Raw genomic sequence first — 22,419 nt, 5'->3', positions numbered from 1 at the left:
ATATTAAATGTTTTCAGTGTGAAATTTCTGTTCTTATTTAAATATATTGTAAACAAATATGAACCCAATTCAAGATATTAAATGGAGAGATTATATATATGTAAATATACATATGTTATATGTGTATATTATATTCTTATATTATATATGTATTATTATATGTATATATTTATATACTATTATATGTATATATTAATATAATATATGTATCTACAAATATACATATATACATGTATATGATTATATACATATTATATATATTATGATATATAATAACTGTAAGAAGAAATTTTATGACAAGCTGTATGTGGGCATATTAAATCCAATATTACTAATCATGGTAGGTTACAAATTACGAAGATATTTTTTGGCTCTCTTTGATAACTAATTCAATATGCCTCATTAATTAGAAGGTGCTAGCCAGACAAACTAGTGCATTCCTGTAATTTCAGCTTCTCAGGAAGGGGAAGTGGGAACACAATAAATTCAAAGCCATCCTGGGAAAAATTTAAGCAGACTTAATTCCAAAAATAAGTATAAAACAAAATGATTGGGGTGCATGTCTCTGTTAGGCCTGAGGCCATGGAAGCATCATAAACACTGGAAAAAAAAGAAGAAAAGGGATCAAAAAACAAAGGAAGAAATAAAGTAGGAAGGAGAAAGGCAGCAAGAGGAGAGATAAAGGAGACAAAAAGGAAAGGAGAGAGAGACAGAAAGAGACAGAGAGAAGGCTATTCTTGTATATAATTAGAGTTTGATGTAATGACACAGACATCTGAAAGATATTTTCGTGGGATCTCTTCATTATATATGTTTTACCAGTAATCCCTTTCATAGGGCATTATGATTCACCAAGATCAAGGGCTTGCTACCTACTCCTGGGCCTGCTACCTACTTCTGTCCCCAATTCTGAATGTGCACTATCTAAAGTGAAGAGTCACATTGTTTGCAATGCTTACCTTACCTGACAACACATTGGTTCCTCACATAAGGACTGTTATGGATAAAAGATTATGACATTCAACAATCATTATTGCTTAGACTTAACTTTTATCTACAATAAATCCCCAAGTGGAGCATATTATTGAAACAATTTCCAAATAGTCTTTTAAAACATATGCAATTCCATTATTTTCCTTTCAATTATTTCTGTGTGCATTTGTTCAGATATAGTACGTTCTATATGCTTGAATTTCTGAATGACTTAAACTAGTGAATAACAGCATATATTTTGATATATTCAAATAGGAAAGAAACAGACTGAAAGGGATTTATCACCTTTTCTATTATATAAAAAGATTTATTGTCTTTTCTGTTATAGAAAATGATTTAACACCTATTCTGTTACATAAAAATGCCATTGAACCAGTCATCTTCAGGGGATTAATTCATTTAATGTTCAATTTTTATTTGAAGAGCCAGGAAACAATGTAATTACAAATTTCATACCAAAAATCACATATTGTAGTTGGAGGTATTTTATATCCTAAATTTTCACAAAAAGGGCAAAGTTGAATTTTGGATATTTATTAACCTTCATTGGGCAAATTTTGTTTCATTTTGGTATTTTCATACATTTATACAATGAATCCCAATCAAAGTCAACATGCTTTTTCTTTTAATATATTCAGCAGGGGCTGGGAAGGTGGCTCAGTGATAGAGTGCTTGCCTTGCATGCATGAGGTCCTGGGTTCGATTCCTCAGTATCACATAAGCAGAAAAAGGCGGAATTGCCGAGGGACAGTGCCCAGGCCCAGAGTTCAGGCCCCATGATCACAATATGACATACATACATATATATGTATGACATACATATATATGTATTCAACAATTTTTATTATTCTGTTTGCATTCATATGAATAAAATACTTCAAGCATGTTCATCTTTATTTATCCCCACTATTATCCCTCCTCTCTTCTGCTGGAACTCAGCCCGCTGCAGAACCTCTATCACTTTCCTACCATTCTTCATTTATCAGTGAGCACTAATTATAACAAGGGATTTCAGATGTACATATATGTTTATAATAATACCTCTTTTAACTGCTTTATCTTTCCCTATCCTTACAACCCTACTAGTCATACCTTTCATTATGGTTCTTTATGCCATCTGTATATATACTTGAAATTTATCTTGAAATCCTTTATACTCCATCATTCTTTTTCCCGCTCCCATTCTCTTCATCCCTATAAACAGTCCCAAACTTACTGTGCTCTCAATCTCTCTCTCTCTCTCTCTCTCTCTCTCTCTCTCTCTCTCTCTCTCTCTCTCTCTCTCTCTCTCTCTCTCTCTCATTGTGTGTATATGGGTCCATGAATATGTATGCCCTTTGAATCTAGCATCCATAATATAGGAGTAAAAATATACCATTATTTCTGGTATTTGAAGAACCTTCCTAATGATATCCCTAGTTTTTACACTAATTTACATTCACACCAGGAGTGTATGGCATCAATGAAAACATTTGTTTTTGTTTTCTTGATGATTTCCATTCTGGCTATTTTTTGCAATGCCATCTTAGTGTATTTTAATTCTTATTTCCATTATAGCTAAGCATCTTGGTCATTTTTTCATGTTCCTATCAGCCATTTTGGATTTCTTTTTCTGAGAACTGTTTGCTCTGTTTCTTAACTGGGTTATTTGCTCATTTGAAGTTTAATTATTTGAGCTATCTTTATACTCTTTGAGTTATGTCTTGGTTCTGGAGATTGTTTTATTGTTGTACAGACAGTTTGCGGTAGTTCTACTTGACTACTCTTCTTTTTTCCTCTTGGGGAAATTCAGAAGTAAAAAAAAAAAAAAGTTAACTATGTAACTCCCAAGGTTTCCCTTATGTGTCGTGTATTATATTTAAAGTTTCAGGTATTACTTCAAGTTCTTTGATATACTTGGAGTTCAATTTGATATAAGGTGAAAGATAGAAGTCACATTTCTAGTCTCTTATAAGAAAATAACTAGTTTTGCTAATATCATTGGACAAATAGGTTGTCTTTTTTTCCCCAAATGTTTCTGTATATTTTGAGGTCATTGGTCAAAAATCTGATATCTGTGGTGTTTTATTCCTAGGCTTTCTTTCTACTCTTTGTTCTTCAGGTCTATGGGTTTCTAATGGCTGTTTAAGTAATAGTTAAAATGACCTCTTCTCATTATTTTCCCCCTGGAGTGTAATTTGAACTTTGACCTTGGGATACATCTGGCATTACATGTTATCTTGAGATTATTTATGTTACTCACGGTCTTTTATAATTCCACATGAATTTTGGATTGGTTTTTCTGTTTCTGTGATGACATTGTGGGTTTGATATGCATTGCACTGAATCTATAGATTGCTTTTGGGGAAAGAGCCATTTTCATGATATTAATTCTGGAAATTTCAGAGCATAAGATATCTTCCCATTGCTTTTTATCATTATGTAAATCTGTATGCAATATCTTTTTTCATTGCATTAATTGATAATAGTCATTTCATTCATTAAATTAAGATAAATAATCTACCAAATATTTCATTCTTTGTTTTGATTGAAGGATCACCTATTTTTAATTTCTTTGTAACAAAAATGATAGTGCCAATGGCAACAATAATCATAAATTATGTTTCATATTTTCTTATATTTGAAATTATTTTTTGATTTGTGAATTTGTTTTAATTACAGTATCTGATATGTATTCATAGTGTAGAATATGATTTGATAGGATAAGCCAACATTTATTCAGATGAATAAATCTCATTTGTTATAACGCATATTGTATGTTAATAAACCTCCACATATTTTCTGTTGAAGAAAATTGAAATATAATAGAATAATCAGGATAGTAAAATATTTATTAATAGGTACAAATTAACTTTTGAAAATAGTGACAAAACCTAAAATAAAACTTCAGAGATTACATTTATTTTGTGTGTGATAAAAATACATTATAATGTAATTATATTTGTAAATGTATTTGGTAAACTTATAAAATAAGATCTTTTATTGAATAAATTGTGCTGTGATAGATTCCACATTAAGTCATAAATGACAAACTACAGTATTTTATTTTAGAATTTGTATAAAACTGTTCTATCTTCTGATTTTAATTTGAATTATTACTATTCCTATCAGCATGTTTCAAGTGAAAACCATAAATTATATTAAAACATATATTAAGCTAACATAATGAAATTTACAAGTTTAGTTTCTAGAGAAAATTTTGCTGGACAAAATATCAAGCATAGGTAGGTAGGAAGCTTGATTTCTGTGTTTGCTATTATTATTAGAGGTGATTTGGAGGGCTGAGTTGAATGTAAAGGGCAAATGAGGACATCCTACAGAGCATTTGTTTTAATTCTGCAATGGAAAATACCTGTAAATTTTTATATGCTTTTTTATTGTAAAAATACTGTACAGAGGGGTTATAATTATATGAGTAAGGTAATGAGCATATTTTCTATTGAGCATTGTTGCCTCCCTTCTTTGTTTTTCCCCTACCATCTCTTCCCTCTTCACCTTCCCAACTCCTCCCTCCCTCCCCTGAAGTTATAAAGTTAGTTTTCAACATAGCGTCTTGTACATCTCATTGTTATAATGGGTCATCCTGTATCCTTATTTCAGCATTTTGTTATTTCCCGTCCCCTCCCCAAATTATAAAAATGTATATACAAGATGCAGGGCACCAGAATCAGTAGATGAATGGATCAAGAAAATGTGGTATATATACAATGGAATTCTTTCTCCATCAGAAAGAACAACATCACCCCATTTGTTAGGAAATGGAAACACTTGGAAAAAATTATATTAAGTGAAGTAAGCCAGGCCCAAAGAAACATAAGTCCCATGCTTTCCCTTATTCGCAATACATCTAGGACAAACAGAAAAGGTCAAAAGCTATAAACATATGAACATATAAGATGATGTTAAGCAAAATCAGCTCCAAGATAGGCACACAAGTAGTTTTTTTTCTTTCTTGCTATTGTTTTTAACATATTTATAATGTAATATGTGATTTTTTGTTTCTTTTGTAAGTTCTTCCCTCACAGTATAATACCTGTTAATACCTGTTAATCTTTACAATGAGTCGACATAAGTAGGAAAGTAATGTTATTCTTCATAACCCAGCCAGAACAAAGTGCTGGAAACTAAGGCTCTTCACTGTAGCTTACTATTTGTCCTTGATTTACCTCATTCATAAGCATCACTCTTTTCAAAAGCAGTTTCCTGGCTTTTCTGTGGTTCTTATTGCAAGGCTCCACATGCTACATCTATTAAAGCCGTTAATATATTCTTCCCATTGGACTCTTTACTAATCAAAAATTACCTCTTCTATGCCTAAGGCTCCTTTCACCCAAATCATACAAGACAAGGCGTGCCTACTTGAGACTCACATATTTTTTCTTCTCCAGGAATATTTGATTTTTCTAAAAATAAAATCCCTGAAATGAATGGCAACAGTAAAGACAAAAATGGGCAAAGTGATTTTCAGGACTTTAAATACTTACCTTAAATGTTAATAGCTACATGTTTAATTTGGTAAGTTGCTGAGCAGAGTAAAAGAGAAAATGGAAACAAATATTTAAAAAATACTTATTGAGCTAACTGGAAAGACATAATTGCTTTCTACAATGTGAACATAAAGTGGAGAGGAAACATTGGTAATGAATATAGGGATTTTTACTTACATAAAACATAACCCATTGACAACTTTGAGTATAGTAATTTTATTTGTAACTAGGATTAGATTGTGAGAATGAAAACGGTTAAAGTATGAAGAAATGAAAATAGTCTCCATAGGTCCATAGTTTCCTTTATTTGTTATAATTAGTATACACCTAGGATAATCTTAGCAGATGAGACAAATAGCTCAATAGCTATGTACCTATATGGCCATTTAAGATGATGCTAATCAAAGTGAACCACTAGACATGGACACGAGGCTTTTCTTTGTGGTTGTTCTTAATGTACTATATATTTTTTTTCTTTTGTGATTTTTCCCCCCTATGGTTTATCTCATGTTGTCAGTGCGTTCAATTTTTGTACCCTGTGTATTGTGTATAAATTTATTTGAATTAGGGGAGTGAAGGGGAACAAGAAAATGGTTAGTCAAAGGACAAAGGGGAACCTACGCAACAGTGATATTCACAAGGTTAGATGTTGGAAATGATCTGTACAACTTGGGGGTGGGATTTAGAATGAGGGATAAAATGAGGGAGTAACAAGTTCGACAAGAAACATACTTATTACCTTACTTATGTAACTTTAACCCCTCTGTATATCACCTTGATCATAAATTAAAATTAAAAATAAAAAAGAAAATAGTCTTTATCTACTATTTTGACAAGAGTAGAACAAATTTGCACCTAAAGCTTTTAAACATTAATATTCTATTCTCTATTAATTTTTCTGTATTTTTATCTGTTTATTTTTCCCTGTAAATTTCTGAATCCTGGATATACTAGAATGATCAAAAAGTCAGAAAATATTAAACAAAGTACAGAGAAAATATCTTTACAATATAACTTTAATTTGGCACAACTCATTGAAGTCAAATAATATCCAAGAATAAATTAGTTGCCATATTTTGGTTTCCATTATGTGCATAGATTTTGTTTCATTTACAATATATTTTGCATAAAATATCAGATAATTCTACATGGCAGTAAAATAAATCACAGGGAGCCAAAGAGAAAATTATAATTGTTAATAGATCAAAAAATAAAAGCTACACCTGACTAATCAAGAATCAACTACCATCAAAATAGCACTCTATGTAATTCTAATATGTCATTTTCTTGCCAGATGATAAGCTAATTCTTCATAACAACAGAAGCTTGATCAACTTTAAATGAGTAATGTATTTTTTCATTTGTTAAAGAAGTGACAAGATCAATAAATAGGAACCAGAACTTGGGCAAGTATAAAATGTGAGCAGAAATTAGTAATTTTCAATTGAGATACAATTTTGGTTTAATAGTGAATTATTCAGGGGCTGGGAAGGTGGCTCAGTGGTAGAGTGCTTGCCTTGCATGCATGAGGCCCTGGATTTGATTCCTCAGCACCACATCAGCAAAAAGAAAAAAGCCGGAAGTGGCGCTGTGGTCCAAGTGGTAGAGTGCTAGCCTTGAGCTGAAGAGCTGAGGCACAGCGCCCAGGCCCAGAGTTCAGGCCCCATGACTGGACCCTCCCCGCAAACAAAATAGTGAATTATTCAATACCAATCATTTTATCTCTCATTCTTTTTCTCTTGCAATTGAATTCACTGTATGCTGTTAAACTTTTAATATAAAATGAACCAAGCAACTCAATGGCAGCAATGGGAAAGAGGGAATAGCCGACACTACGCAAAAAGAAAGGAATGTACACATCACCCAATGTGGAAGAAATAACTATTGTCAAAACTCATAGAACTCATGAACTTTATAGACTACAATAGACAATTTGCCCCATGAAAGTTAGAATGTGTTTGTGACTTTAACTGATCATCCCTATCCCACAATACTGTAAAATTTGTGAAATTATGTAATCACTTAATCACAATAAAGAATTTGCCAAAAAAAAGGAGAAAATTTTTTGGGTGTAAAATATGTTGTTTATTCTTTTCTAACAATTTCTATCTATACATTAAGAATTCATACCCACAGGTTCTCAATTATCCTGAATGCGTTCAATTAACATGAATGACTTTGTGAATTTTCCTTATACATGGAATCCTGAAATATAGGAAAGTCTCCTGGACTAGATGATCTCTGCATATTTTATTAGATCATCAGTTATTAATCCTTTAATGTCATCCAGTTACTAAAATGTATATAAATTAGAAACATTATTTGTAAAATATTAAATCTCATTTGCATACATATGGTAGTTATTAAGAAATACCAGGTCTGGTAGGCTTCTTGTATTTGTCATCATTGTTTTTGTTTTTAGGAAAAGCATAGCATCTCTCATCTGATCTGTGATTTTCTACTTGCTATGGAATGAAATCATATTCATTATTTTCACTTTTACTTTTTTTTCATATTCTCAACACTACCTACCTATCCTGAAACAATAAACTTTTCTTTTTTTTATCTTATCTATTAAGAACAGTAATGAGAGAAGAATTTTAACAATGGAGGATGAATTCATGTGGGTATACTGTGTATTAAAGTGAAATAATTATGTACCTAATAAAATAAAGCATTTCAAACTATATAGTGTAACCACATTGACTTGTATAAAATTCAATGAAAATTCATGCTGGCTTATAGAATGTTGTGAAGAATCAGATTGAGAACAATCTGAAAATAGCTGATATCTTGGATAAAATCCCCAGAAGAAATAAAGTAGAGAAGAGAAAAAAAGAAAGGAAGGAAGGAAGGAACAAACAAATGAATGAACAAATAAATGAGAGCAAGAAAGAAAAAAGAAAGAAAAAGAAAAAAAGAAAAAAGAAAACCTTTGTGTTCATATTGAATTAGATAAATTCAACATTCTTTTTGAAAGAATTTTGGATATTTACATTCAAATTCGTATTTTTTTTTACTCCTAGAGGTTTGTAAGTTGGTAAATGTGGAGATAACAGGAGGAAGAAGTGACTGTGAATGTGGTTTTCCCCCAAATATTTGCTATACTTTTAATTCTTGAAAGATTTAGAATGCTAATGACTAGATTACAGAGTTATTTGACTTGCTCCATTGCATATATTTTCACATCTATCATATCAAATAGATTACATTCATCACATAGAAATTCTTCATATACAATGCATGTTGTAAGCTTACCAAAAACAAAGTTGAAGAAGTATCAAATAGACATGTGATACCTACCAGAAAATTGATAGCAGACACTGTGATTTGCCTGGTTCCAAATGCTAAGCAATAGGAAAAGAAGACATTATGGGAAAAAAAACTTTATTTTTCTGAGTCACACTCTGCAAAAATACACAGACTTATTTCCAAGTATTATTGGATATAACTACTCTCTAACCAACTATTATTGTATATAACTATCTCTAACCAATGGTGCTGTGCATAGTACATCTTCTCTACCATGACCAAAGTGTCTTTAGGTGGCTGCTTTAAATTCTATGCTGTTTTAAATTCTATAGAACTGGTTATATAGTCTTGGAAAAGTGTACACAGATACTTAACATTTTTCTAAGAAATAATGGTGTTGATTCTGGACCTTAATTTTTTTGTAGCTGAGATTATAAGCATGACCTACCAACTTTTTCCTTCAGGTGGAGTACCACTGACTTTATTTGGTGTAGCCTTGAACTTCAGCTCTTTTATCTCTACCTCCAAAGTTAATAGAATTATAAACATAATCCCTGGAAGTTGCCTGAAAATTTATACTTTTCTGCAAATGTTTTTTAACCACTGATTTATACATTAAGAAAATATGCTTTTATTACTTTGTATTTCATGTGAGAGGGTAACCTTTCCACAGCTCCTCTCATTAAACGTATATGAAATAACATATCTATGTATAAAGGTTTTATAAGCATGTCTTATGATGAATTAGTTAAAATCAATTATTGTCATTTAAATGGAAAAGAATTTAATGATTTGATTCCTCTTGTGTACTTGGGCTGTGGTATGAGAAGAGAAAAATTAATTCTAGATAAGAAAATGGAATTGCTCAGTCACAACAATAATATGAACTAGGATTTGATCTTGACTCACTGAGCTTTTCTCAAAATTGCTGCTGATTTGAGTCAAGTAATTACTTAATTAAGTTAAAAGTAGAAAACAATGTGTTGGAGAAACAAATGCTTTATTTTTCCATAATGAATAATATTTAAAATAATGATTATATTAATTTTAAACATTTGCTAATTAATAGTAAATAATTGTATAACTATATGAAAATTTTCCTTTCCAATCTTCACCTTTCCTAGTGTCAAATTTCATAGTATTGTATCATCAGTTAATTTGACTCAAGATTGTTTAGTGAGTAAAAAACTTGAAGTAAAAAAACAAAAACAAAAACAAAAACTTGAAGTCAGCAATTTAGTCTTTCAGGTCTTTCATTTGGATGAATTGTGATACAGGAACAGTTTAAACTTGACAATTTTAATGAAACTTCTAAGTATATCCTACTGCTTTTGTTCTCAATGAGATTCATATCAGAGCTTAGATATTGGTAATTTAGTGTGGGGTTAGTCAAGAAGGAATTTCACCTACATGGTGGTGTATATTGTGGGTGATTAATGTAGTAGGCAATCCAAGAAGTGAATATCCAATAAAAGGCACAACCCTAAAATTTAAAACAAAGCAAAACAATAATTATTAAAACAATTACTTATATTTTATGATTTTAAATTTATATACTGCAGTATTTAATAATAAATGTGTCTTCACACAAGACAATGGAATTTTATCTCTAATAAAATATGTCCATTTTTATGTATTTCATTAACCTTTGAGATTTTGTGACATGTTAAGTTTAACCTTCATAGTTTAAAAGAATGCAACAATTTTTCCTTTGAAAATATGGTCTAATCTTTTCACAAAATATTTTTAATAAATGAATAAAGGATAAAACATTTAAACATTTGTACTATTCTATTTTGCTTTAATAAGAAAATAAACTATCTTCAATTTGGGAATAGTTGGGTTTAATACACAACTCTTATTTTTATATGGTGATAAAATTTCACATCTTGGTATTTTTCTGGACTATCTACTATAAATAACCATGACATACAATAATGATTAATTTCCTATTCACCTAACTGGGAACACAAATAAAAAAGATCACCCACAGCTGTCATTTACAAAATACTTAATATACAGCAACAGCATTAGTCACAAAACCTTAGTCTTACAAAGAAAATACACGACTGAACATTTTACAAAAAAATTCAGAAGCAAAAATTTTCAAGAATAGTTAAAATGTGAAACATATTAACACTTACCTTCATTAAGTTTTTCAAAGGTGTATATCCTGTAGAAACTTTGTGAACAAATAAAGTTTCCAAAAGAAATCGTATGTAGTGAATACAATGGCAGAAGCAAGCCAAACTGGAAGAAACAAACAAACAAACAAAAAGAACATAACAGAAACACAAATAGACATTAATTCTTTCCTTAAATATGGGTCAACATTTTCATAAACTTTTAAATTTTTATTAGTTGGCCAAAATGTTCAGTTAGTTAGGAAGTGTTATTTAGGTTAATCAAGCATACTTCTTTTCATTTGAACATTTCATTCTAGAAATTTCCAGAATTTATTTAGTAATGAAAGTTAACTGTTATGAGCCTCCAGATTAACTCCTAATTAAACTAGAAATATTTTATAATACCAATCATAATTATGTTCACATCTGCCCAAGGAATAATCATAAATATAATTTCAAATGTGTGCACATCAATGTGTTAAAAAGGAAACAGACATTTTACAAGTTTAAAAATACTCAAATCCTACTTAGAATTCATTTGACATTTTATAATGCACCAATACCTTTTTAATTATCCAGTTATCCTTTAGAAAGTGCTAAGATTAAAAAACTTGAATTTCATTTTCCCTTCAATTATAATGCAGCATTTTGTTTTTATTATAATTGTTTGATGTTTTTCTGTGTGTTTTTCTATCTAACATGTATATAGCATTTTGTTTGTTGGTGTGTTTGTTTCTATGGTGTTCTAATTTAACATCTCATCATTTTTATATAGTTACTATTTCAAAAGTAGATGTCAAATATGATGTGCAACAGTACATATTCCAGTATATAATAATGCTTTCCACTTAGCTTTATGCTTACGTTATTATTTTAAAAAAGTAAAATCCCCCAAAATTGTTTCTTCACACACTCTATGCAAAATTATAAATCAAAGACATTAGATTTATTTTTGAACTGTCATTTATTTTAAGAAAATGGGTAATTTTTTATATGATCAACTGTGAATTTAATAAAAATAAAACATACTACACCTCATTAACCTAGTTAAGAAAGTAGAGTATTTTTCTTTATTTATTCATACAAATATAAGCAAATATCTGTTACTGAGATACACGATCTATCTATGTGCATGCTAATAATTCTGAATATTAGGTGATGACACACAATTAGATGAGTGCAGAATCAGCTTTGTACATAGCCCAGTTCCTGACATGAGAGGATGTTGTGGTTGCTCTCTGAACATTTCTAAGTAATAGAGCTGTCCATTTTGTAAAAAAAAAAAAAAAAAAAAAAAAGCACAATGTACTATGTGATTGTTTTTGTTTCTCGTGTATGTTCTTCCCCCACAGTATAACCCTGTTTACACTGTATTATAACCCTGTTTTAACTGTATTTGATTTCAGTGCTCTGCATCTTGTCTATACATTTTTCTAATTTGGGGAGGGGAAAAGAAATAACAGTATGTTGAAACAAGGATACAGGTTGACCCATTGTAACAATGAGATGTACAAGACACTAGGTTGAAAATGAATTTTACAACTTCAGGGGTGGGAGAGTTGGGGAGGTTGAGAGAGAAGGAATGGTAGGGGAAAAAGAGAGGAAGAGATAACAATGCTCGATAGGAAATGTACTCATTACCTTACTCATGTAACTGTAACCCCTCTGTACACTATTTTTACAATAAAAAAACATTTAAAAAGCATAAAAATTTAGCCCAACAATACAGTACAGTCTTGTACAAGAAACTTGGGATCTACATTGTCATTGGCTTTTTGTAAATTACAATACAAAAGTATAGAAACAAACATACAAAAAATTTAGAGCCTTGTTTAAACAATGTCACATTAGACAGCCCCTGTTATTCATTCAGCAAGTTGATTTCATTATAGAGCCATATTTTCTCTATTTAATTATATTTTACATCACATAAAACATTAAGATTTTCTTTATCCATTGTTAAATTAACTGTTAGTGAAATTTGGATTTGACACATTTTCCCCCAATTATAGCATTTGAAAATATCATCAGTTATCAAGTAAGTGTGAAGAGATGAGGTTTAAGACCAATGACTTCAATTTTACCGATCTGCAGTAGGTGCTCATGAGGTTGTAGGTGAAAAATTGGTTGGTGTCCAAAAAACAGTTAATGGGCTAGAGGTTCTGAAAGCAGATATGCCTTGAGTTTCAGTTTGAAGGACTTATGATACGTAAAGAATTTTGTGGTGTTTGAATCATACATAGAGATCTGCCTCTTGCATGAAAATTAGCAAAATTGAAGTTTGACTGGTTGTTATGACTCAAAGCAATTTTGGAGATTTAATATTTGAATGCATGTCATTGGATTGTTTGGCATTTTAAAATTGACTTTACACTTGTAAAAAGAGGCCATCCTGACCTGACAGTAGTACCTTAGCATCTTCAACATTACTTTATAAGGCTCTACTAAATTCCTAAATTTTCAAAATGTTTGTGTTTCTACTCTGAAATTATTTAAACTTTACATATTTACTGTTTGGGAACAATGTTGCATAATTGTTGCTTTAAAACATGCTGTGCTTGTGTTTAAGAATACTAACCACTGTTAATCCATTTGTTACCGAATGCTGCTAAAAATGATTTTTCTCATTATGCTTTATGTCACTTTCATGGTACATATTTGCTATAAAAATATGTGTTCCTATGTATCTACCATACTTCGGTTAATATACTTGTGTGCTATCTTGAAGTGTATAGTAATGCATTTATAAATGAATTCTAGCTTCCACATTTAAGAGAAAAATAGCTCAAATTGTGTAGTTTCTTAGGAAGGCTAATAAAATAAAAACTAGGGAACAGGTACTTGAAAGGGGAACTGGGATCAGTGGTTGAGCATAAAGAGGGGAAGAGGAGGAAATGCAGTTGAAATTTGAGGGAAGTTGTGGGATTGGAAGAATGATGAAGGGGTGGACAAGGATGTCTGTTCTCTCCATTTCTCTTCCTTATAGTATTGGAATGCCTAGCCAAAGCAGTAAGGCAAAAGGCAAACATAAAGAGGATACAAATAGGGAAAGAACAAATAAAACTCTCCCTCTTTGTAGATGGGATGACCCTATATTTAAAGGACCCTATAGACTCCACTCCCATTATTTGAACTGATCCAAAATTTTGGTAAAGTATTAGGGTACAACATTAACCCACCAAAATCAGTAAGTTTTCTGTAGCCTAACAATGAGAAGAGTGGGGCTGAAATCAGAAAAAAACTCCATTTTTAGTAGCCTCAAAAAAAATACCTAGGAATTAACTTAGAAGTTACAAAGATGTAACCAAGAAGTGAAGGACTTCTAGATAAAAACCCTAAAAATGAGAAAAAATAAATTAAGCAGATGTAAAGAAGTGCGGGGGAGAGGAGTGGAAACACCTCCCATACTCCTAGTATCACAATTCAACCCAACAATATCCCAAAAATATCCTTTAAAAAATAGAAGTAATCCAAAATTTCATATGGAGTAATAGAAGACCCCAAATAGCAAAAACAATTCTTAACAGGAAAAACAGTGCTGGAGGAATAACACTGTCAAACTTCAAACTCTATTGTAAAGCCATAGTTATAAAAACAGCTTGGTACTAGCTCAGGAACAGGTATGAGGACCAATGAAATAGAATTAAAGACCCAGAAATGATCCCACATACCTATGACCACCTAATCTTTGATAAGAGAGCCAAAAATCATCAGATGGAAAATCAATAGTCTCTTCAACAAATGGTGCTGGCATAATTGGCTAAACATGTGTAGAAAACAGAAGTTAGATCCTTATATATCACCTTGCATCAGAACCAACTCCAAATGGATCAAAGACCTCAAGGTAAGAGCAGATACCCTGAAAATATTATAGGAAGGGATAGGCAATATATTAGGGCTCCTTGGCACAAGTTGAAACTCCCTTAATAAAGATCCAGAAACACAACAAATCAAAGAGAAGCTGGATAAATGGAATTGCATTAAACTGCACAGATTCTACATAGCAAAGGACACAGCTAGCAAGGTAAACAAAAAGCTCACAGATTGGGAGAAGATCTTCACTAGCTATACAACAGAGAAGGGCCTCATATAAAAAATGTACCTACAGCTAAAAAAATTAAACCCCAGAACAAATCCTCAAAGAAACAACCACTCCAGTAATAAGTGGGCTAAAAAGATTAAAATGTTGTCATAATTTTGGAATGAAATATTCTCACTTAAAAATGTTCTTTGTTTGGTCACATGCACATAGACTATTGTGCCATTGTGATCCTCTCCTAAGAATCAAAATGAACTCTAAGAAATGGAAACAAAAAGGTTTTTTTTCAGTTATTTTTTTTTCCTTTGGATTTTTTTCTCTGATGTCACTGTTTTTTATTTCTATACCCTTTGTCTTGTACATCATTTTATATGATTTGGGGAAGAGAGGGAAATCACAGGAATGGTACGACAAAGGGTGAATCAATTCAAAAGTGATACTAGACACTGTGTTGTAAATGAAATTTGCAAATTATTAGGGAAGAGGGGTCAGGAGAGGAAAAAGTGAGAGAAAATGAGGGAAGGGGTTACACTCTTACAAAAGAAATGTGCTTATTACCTCACTTATATAACAGTAACCCCTTTGTATATCACCCTTATAATAAAATTTATTATAAAATGTTATTTAAACATGCATTTGAATTATAAAAGTAAATTACGAATCTTTATTGGTACATTGTATCTGTGTGTTCAATATTGCCTATGTTTTATAGAGATGAATTTATATTTTGAGCCCTATAGATTGATTCTTTATTATTTTAATTATTTCTCTTGCAGATGCTTTAAATTTTCTCATTTGTCTTGTATGCTCTGATCAGTATTATTAGTGAGTACTGTGGCATACTTAATATAGTTCATGTTTATAAAATTGCAAGTTTGTATAAATATTTGTTACCTAAAATAAACTTTCCTCCAATTAAGTCTTTTTTTAATTACATTTCCATACAATATTAATTAACAGTAGTTGCTTACTTCAGAAGGTCCTGGACTGTATTATGGTATGGCTACCCTATCTGTTTAGTACCTATTATTCTTTGAAATATGATTTTTTAATGCTTTCTTCATCCTGGTGCTAAGTGCCATGATACATTTTCCTGATGCTGATCAGATGACAGCAACTTCATATCAGATTATCAAAAATGGTGAACTGTCAATTCTCTACAGTGTACTGTCGAAAATTTCTGTTCTAAAATTTAGATGTATAAAGTGCAATATTACTTAAGATATTTTCATTTTTGATGGGTTTACCAATGTGTCTATCAGTCTGAGAGCATTCAGAGTCATCTTTTCTTTTGAATTTACAGTATATACTGTATATAATACTTACTGTACTACAGGGTGCCGTACTTTTTTAGAACTTTCTTTCACATCATATATATAGGAGATTCTCAGATAAAAGAGGAGGTATATTAGCAGAGGCCCTGTGTATTCAGCCAAAAATACCTGAAAATGAGAAGGTGGTTTAGACTGAGCAGTCAAATTTTGGAGATGATTTAGTAAACTTACCTATGAGGTGGTGAAATGGACAAGTGAATATCATTCTGCCATGTGAACTGTCTTTGACTCTAAATAGATTTACTAAGGTACTTGATTCTGTTTCTTTACTTCCCTCTTTTCTTACTTCATATTTTCTCTTTTTTCTGTCTGCTCCTAGAGGCACTATGGAGTGTGGACAAGATGAGTAAATATCTTCAAAAACTTATGCACATGTGTGGAAAATGAAATAATAAAGGTTGTTGAGTATCATTTGGGAAATGAGTGGAGATGAGACGATGACAGGTGTGTCTAATCAAGTAACACTGTATGCACATTTGTAGACATGTAAAACTGAAATCCTCTTGTACGGCTAATTGATACTCATGAAAAAGTGGGAGAAAAAGAAGTTTGTTCACAACCCTGGAGGGATTCACTATATCTATATTGCTTAAATAAATGAAATACATGTGTGTATATATAGCTCACAAACTGGTCATAGTGGCATGTAACTAAATCTAGTCAATAGTCTTCAATAAAGTTTTATCAAGTGGTATAAGGCATTTATTCAAACATCTGATCTAATAAAATAAAATTTGAAGCCAGGAACCAGTGTCTCATGCCTGTAATCCTAGTTACTCCAGAGGCTGAGATATGGGGATAAAAGCCATCCTGAGCAAGAAAGTCCCTGAGATTCTTATCTCCAATTAACCATCAGAAAGCCAGAAATGGCAGTGGAGTTCAAAGTAGTAGAGCATTAGCCTTGAGTGAAAAAGTTCAGGGACAACACAAGGCCCTGAGTTCACACCCCAAAACTGACAAAAAAATCAAATTTTGGCAGATGCTATTGAAATTTTTGAATAAACTAGAAATGAACAATGTCATAAGTAATAGTTACACTAGATTACATGACACTATTTATTACTATTTATTACATTAATAAAATCTTATCACATATCACAGGTCAGATACATGAAGTTTCTTTGGGTCAGAGGAAATTAAATTATATTCTTAGCTCTATCATTTAATTCAGGAAAGTGTTTTTGAATACTTGAATATTTAAGAATCTCAATATTTTATCACAAATACTGATACTGAAACATAATGGTTAGAATAATGACAAAATATGAAGTATATATCTTGAAGGCACTGGAGAATAACAATAACTTTTGAACAATGTAACTTTCAATATAGTTCATTTGATTGTAAATGTAAGAAATGATGAAAGTTGTTTGTATTAAACTTAGAAAGTAATCAAAATCATTACTGTATTAAAAAACCAAGGATATGTGCACAAATATTTATATGAGATATTCTGTATATGGATTTTTTCTTATAAAAAAGTAAAAACAAACCCAAATCAAATTTAAACAAGAATGCAGATGAATATATGAACAAAGTAAGTTATGAGAATTTACCTTCAATAGAAACTCCATTACAATTCAAAAGTAAAGATTCTATATATTTATAACTTATTATTTTGAAGGTGCAAATATAATTAAATTATAATTTAGCTCCATTATAAGATTTTCCTTGTATCCTTTTTCTACCATGTGTAATAAATTACTTTGTTCTTTTAATAAAAAATAAAAATCCAATGATTCTACCAGGCAAGCAAGTATCTGGGAGACTTTGGAATCTCTACAGACTTTTCAAATTTAGATAGATAGATAGATAGTTAGATAGATACATAGATAGATAGATAGATAGATGGATAGATGGATAGATAGATAGATATAGATAGATAGATAGACAGACAGATAGATATCTTTTTTACCTGTGGGGAAGTAATTTCACAAGTCCTGCGTATATAAAACCTATTGAGGTAATGTCCCTTGTACATCCCATTTGTATATCATTGACATATATTTTCCTGTATTTTCTAACACCTGCATTTCTTACATAAGATAACAAAATCTTTTATATAATTAATTGGCGTATTGTATTCTTTAAAGTATGAAAGATTGTTTCTGTATTTGTTTGTTTGTTTTTTGTTTTTGTTTTGTTTTGGGGTCTGGTCGTGGGGACTGAACTCTGGGCCTGGGTACTGTCCCTCAGCTCTTCAGCTCAAGGCTAGTGCTCTACCACTTGAGCCACAGCACCACTTCCGGCTTTTTTCTTTTTGCTTATGTGGTGCTGAGGAATCGAACCCAGGGCCTCAGGCATGCAAGGCAAGCGCTCTACCACTGAGCCATCTTCCCAGACCGAAAGGGTGTATCTGTACAGACACAACTACTGTAGGTTTTACTATGTAGTATAGGATTCATAGCTGGTTGAATCTATGTAGACACGGCCTACATATACAGAAGACCAAATGAGAGGGCAATAAACTGTTTTAATAACTATGAGCTAAAACAGGAAATTGAAATGTAATTAGGACTCATGTGCTTCTACCAGTCATTGCATCTCATATTTTCTAGCTTTGTAGTAAAATTTGAGGTCAGATTTTGTGCTAAAACCCTCATTGTCCTTTTTGCTAAGGATAGATTTGGCTATTGAGGGTCTTTTGTATTTCTATATGAATTTTTTTAAAATATCGAGGTAAAGAATGGATGGGTGATTGTTTCATGAGAGAGAATATGTAGGAATAACATGACAGAGTTCTCTTCTGCGGAGAAAAACAATTATTTATCTTGATTTGGGTGGTACATATATAAATTTATGCCAGAAACAAATTAAAACTGAATAAATAGACAAATGTAAATATAGGCAATGAAAGACCTTCAGTGAGTGAACACTAAGATCTTTTTTTATTAGTATATTGTTATATCATTATATTAAACTACCATCCAAGTCTTTTAGTAAGGGAGGGAGGGTTTTTCTCAGTTGTTATGATACACCCTTACGTGGTAAAAATAATATTCAAATAATAATTTTATCCTTGCTAAATTAGTTTCCCAAAACTTTACCAAATGTTTTTTATAGGAATGTATTTTTGTGTGCTTTCAAAGTCTAAATTATAGGATCATATTTTAATATTTAAGGAATACCTAAGAATGCTATAGAAGGTACAATCCTGCTTTTGCTTATGTAGTTAGTTGAAATAAAATGGGTGTGATTGCTATGTAATATGTATTTTTAGTATTTAATAGAACTGACTCACTTGAAACAAAAGAATGTCTGAAACATAGGGCTGGTTTAAAAATATTTAGCCTTTTTCCAGCGTTCCCTTTGTCACTTTCCTCTCAAATAAGATATAATTTTCTAGTACAGTAACCATAGAATCCTACATCACAGATTATCTTCTCAATGCTAACCCAAAATATATAGATAGAAATTTCCAATGAACTCATGGCTAGTACTGCTCTCTGAAAAAAAAAAAGAAAAGGTCTATAAACAAAATTCTTTTTTCATCATAAAGGTAGGCAGAGACTTTTGGAATATTTCAATGTTCTTGGTAAAAATCAGTATATCTAACAACTTCCAGTACTTTTGAGTAAGTTATATAATCAATACGATACTCAAAGGTTGTTCATGAGATGCATATACCAACTATACTTTTGGAGGAGTTAGAAAATTGTAAATTGTGTTTGTGGTACAACAAATTAGCACTTAAAAATGAAATACACTTTTTAAACTAAAATAATCATTTAGCAGTAACAGATATTCCTTCCAAAATATAGCTCATAAGACAACATTTTATTATGAAATGTAAATTTAATTTTCTCTTTTAGAGAATTAAGGAACAAAGCATGAACTAAACTAATAATATTTTTAAAACTTACACAGAATAAAATAACTTTTAATAGTATTAAAAGTCACATTTTAAATATAAAATGCAATGTAGTTGATAGCAAAGACTTTCAAAGTTTAAATAATACCTCAGGTGTTTTCTTTGTGAAAAAAATACACTATACAGCACACTATTTTTTGTATATCAGTGTCAAAATTATTTATCAGATTGCCTCATTCACTGACATTGAATCCTGTATTCTTTACTCTTGCTATTGAAGCATTGCTATGGTTTTATTCCATCACTCAGAAATTCAAACTTCAATATTTATGACTAATGTCAATTATTTTCACTGCGTTTGAGCCCTTCATCTACTTTATTGCAGTGCTCCTTTTTCTGATGGCATTGATTTCACATAGGACTATTCTGAAAACTTCTGTCATCTGAGAAAAGTGAAAGGTATATTTCCATAAGTGAAAAGAAGTTTTGCTCCTTCATTCTCAAACTTTCTGAAGTGTTGACTTCTTTCTAATGCTTCCATTTTTATTGTTGTTCTTTTTTTTTTTTTTTTGTATTTATTTTGTAGTTCATGGGGCCTGAACTCTGGGCCTGGGCACTGTCCCTCAGCTCTTCAGCTCAAGGCTAGTGCTTTACCATTTGAACCACAGCACCACTTCCACCTTTTCCTGCTTCAGCTCTTCAGCTCAAGGCTAGTGCTTTAACATTTGAGCCACAGCACCATTTCCACCTTTTTCTGCTTATGTGGTGCTGAGAAATCGAACCCAGGGCCTCATGCATGCAAGGCAAGCGCTCTACCACTGAGCCACCTTCCCAGACCCGTATTGTTTGTTTTGATTTTAATTAATTTAATTTTATTGCCAAAGTTATGTACAGAGGGTTACAGTTACTTACTTAAGTTAATGAGTACATTTCTTGTCAAACATTGACCTCCTCCCTCTTTTTTTCCCACTTTCCCTACACCTCAACTCCCTTCTGCCGAAGTTGTAACATTCATTTCCACCATATTGTCTTGTGAGTATTGCTGTTGCAATGGTTCAGCCTTTGTTCTTTGTCTCACCATTTTGTTGTTTCCCTTTCCTTTCCCAAATCAGATAAACTTATATTCAAGCCACAGGGTGCCAAAATCATATAGCGTGACAACAGAAGATTAATCAAAGGTGAAAAAAAAAAAAGAAAAAAATAACTTCACACAGTCAATGAAAAACAACAAAGGCCTGGCACCAATGGCTCATGCCTGTAATCCTAGCTACTCAGGAAACTGAGATATGAGGATTGCGGTTCAAAGCCAGATAGTTCAGGAAAGTCTGGGAGACTCTTAATCTCCAATTAACCACCAGAAAACCAGAAGTGGTGCTGTGGCTCAAGTGGTAGATGCTGGCCTTGAGCTGAAGAGCTCTGAGACAGTGCCCAGGCCCAGAGTTCAAGCCCCAGGAGCAACAACAACAACAACAAAATCCTCATTTCCATATCTTAGAACATCATCTTATATGGTCATATGGTTTTGATTTGGGTTTACTTTATTATTTGTGTCAATCATACTTCATGCTCTTGCTTTGCATTTACTCATGACTACTATTTTGTCACTTAAGCCACACCTCCACTTTTAGCTCTTTGCTGATTAACTGGAGCTTCCCATGGATCTTTCTTCCTGGACTATATTCAAACCTTTATCCTCTAAAAAAAGTTATGGAATGTTCATCTAGAAATCTCCTTTAAAATAAAATATTCTGCCTTTCCTCTTTCCAATGTCAAGAGGATCTCTGATATTCTAGACTCCTAGAGGCAAAAGGTACAGACATTGACAAGAGATAGGAATAGCAGATATGGAATTCTCAGTCATAAGATGGGTTGATGCTAAAAAGGGGGGAATTTATTTCTTTTATTCAACTATAATTTCGATCAACCCAAACTTGAAAAAAAATTATGACCACTGATAAGCAAAAGAAAATAAGGTTAATAATACCATTCAGGATAATACTTTTTCTATTAATAGAAATTACTTAAAACAAAATATGGCACATGAATATTGCATTGCAAATTACACTTACGGTGGTCCAACTGACTTGTCGACCCAGGTCTGTGAAATAGAGGGTGACAATTGAGGCTGATGCAACCCTTTGAATGGAAGTGCAGTCCTTCAGAAAAGGTCCACCTAACCCATAAACAACAAGAAAATCACATTTAAATATAATGACAAAGGTTTTTTTTTTTTGGTCAGTCATGGGTCTTGAACTCTGGGCCTGAATGCTGTCCCTCAGTGCTTCAGCTCAAGGCTAGTGCTCTACCACTTGAGCTACAATGCCCTTCTGGTTTTCTGATGGTTTATTGGATATAAGAGCTTCATGGACTTTCCTGC

The 22,419-nt window shown here is 31.8% G+C and overlaps 1 protein-coding gene across 1 annotated transcript in view; it reads right to left on the bottom strand.

The window, feature by feature from the left end:
- Positions 1-22,419, bottom strand: part of Tecrl (trans-2,3-enoyl-CoA reductase like) — a 69,785-nt gene that overhangs the window by 7,470 nt on the left and 39,896 nt on the right. Inside the window, exons 4-8 of the mRNA XM_070013079.1 lie at positions 22,112-22,215; positions 16,224-16,339; positions 10,877-10,982; positions 10,143-10,215; positions 8,784-8,827 (exon numbers count right to left, since the gene is read on the bottom strand). Coding sequence (XP_069869180.1) covers positions 8,784-8,827; positions 10,143-10,215; positions 10,877-10,982; positions 16,224-16,339; positions 22,112-22,215 — 443 coding nt within the window. The remainder of the gene's footprint in view (positions 1-8,783; positions 8,828-10,142; positions 10,216-10,876; positions 10,983-16,223; positions 16,340-22,111; positions 22,216-22,419) is intronic.

Source organism: Dipodomys merriami, unplaced genomic scaffold, assembly GCF_024711535.1.
Source record: "Dipodomys merriami isolate MVZ:Mamm:240054 unplaced genomic scaffold, mDipMer1.0.p SCAF_9, whole genome shotgun sequence".
NCBI classification, from domain to species: Eukaryota; Metazoa; Chordata; class Mammalia; order Rodentia; family Heteromyidae; genus Dipodomys; species Dipodomys merriami.
Note: the sequence above shows the minus strand (reverse complement) of the source record. Positions and strands in the feature narration are given on the sequence as shown.